This window comes from Fukomys damarensis, unplaced genomic scaffold (genome assembly GCF_012274545.1).
Source record: "Fukomys damarensis isolate Sample0158 unplaced genomic scaffold, DMR_v1.0_HiC HiC_scaffold_11, whole genome shotgun sequence".
NCBI lineage: Eukaryota > Metazoa > Chordata > Mammalia > Rodentia > Bathyergidae > Fukomys > Fukomys damarensis.
The window spans coordinates 22,769,315-22,770,125 of NW_022900923.1; the positions used below are offsets into that span (position 1 = coordinate 22,769,315).

Consider the following 811-nt stretch of genomic DNA (forward strand, 5'->3'; position numbering starts at 1 on the left):
CCCCGGAGAGCGAGATCAAAGGGATTTGAAACAGACTGAGGGCTGGCGGGGGGAGGGGGCTGGCCAGCCTGTGGAGCCCTCGCGAAGAGGCGGAGGGCCCGGCTTCCACTGTGACTTAGGCGGCCTGCTTGGGTTTTTTATTATTATTTTCAAATTTCTGAATCCGGCTAGAGGGAGAGCGCGAGAGATCTCCGTAGACTGCGACTCGCTGGCTCTCGCTCCCAGATGATGCAGAGCGCGGCTGTCCCCGCGGAGGGGGCTGTCACGGGGCTACCGGAGATGCTCGGTGTGCCGATGCAACGTAAGACAACCCCCTTTCTCGCCGATCTAATTCGGTAGCAGGACTGCTCACAGCCTCAGCCGGTGCTGGGCGGGCCGAACGCTGCTCGTGGCCCTGGCCGGGAGGGGCCGGTGGCCGGGGCGCAGAGGCGGTCACAGGGCAGGGGCACCGGCCAGAGTGCCTGTGAAGGGCCTGGCTGTTGGCTGGGGCGAATGTGAAAGCCTCCTGGGACGTGCTCGCGGCGGGCCAAGGGTACGGGAATCCAGTTTCCAGCCCAAGGGTATTGTGGAACGTAGGGTAGAGTGCTGTTTGGGGACGGATGGGCCTGGGGGCAAGGGTGGCCACCCCTAATCAGTTTCCTCCCGGGGCGATCAAAGCTTGTTGGACCGCTAATGCAACTTCACCTCAGCTGGCGGGAAGTTAGAGAGTACATCCCACTCTGCCCCCTGGGTCTGGCGACTCAGAAGCCCTGGCTGCAAACTCGATCGCCGCCGCTGCCGCCTCACAGCCCGGCCAGCGAGTCCGGTGCGT

General features: G+C 64.0%; 1 protein-coding gene across 1 annotated transcript in view; it reads left to right on the top strand.

Moving 5' to 3' along the window:
• The first annotated feature begins 225 nt into the window (after positions 1-225).
• Lhx4 (LIM homeobox 4) overlaps positions 226-811 on the top strand; it is a 43,718-nt gene continuing 43,132 nt past the window's right edge. Inside the window, exon 1 of the mRNA XM_010630275.2 lies at positions 226-301. Within this exon, the coding sequence (XP_010628577.1) occupies positions 226-301 (76 nt within the window). The remainder of the gene's footprint in view (positions 302-811) is intronic.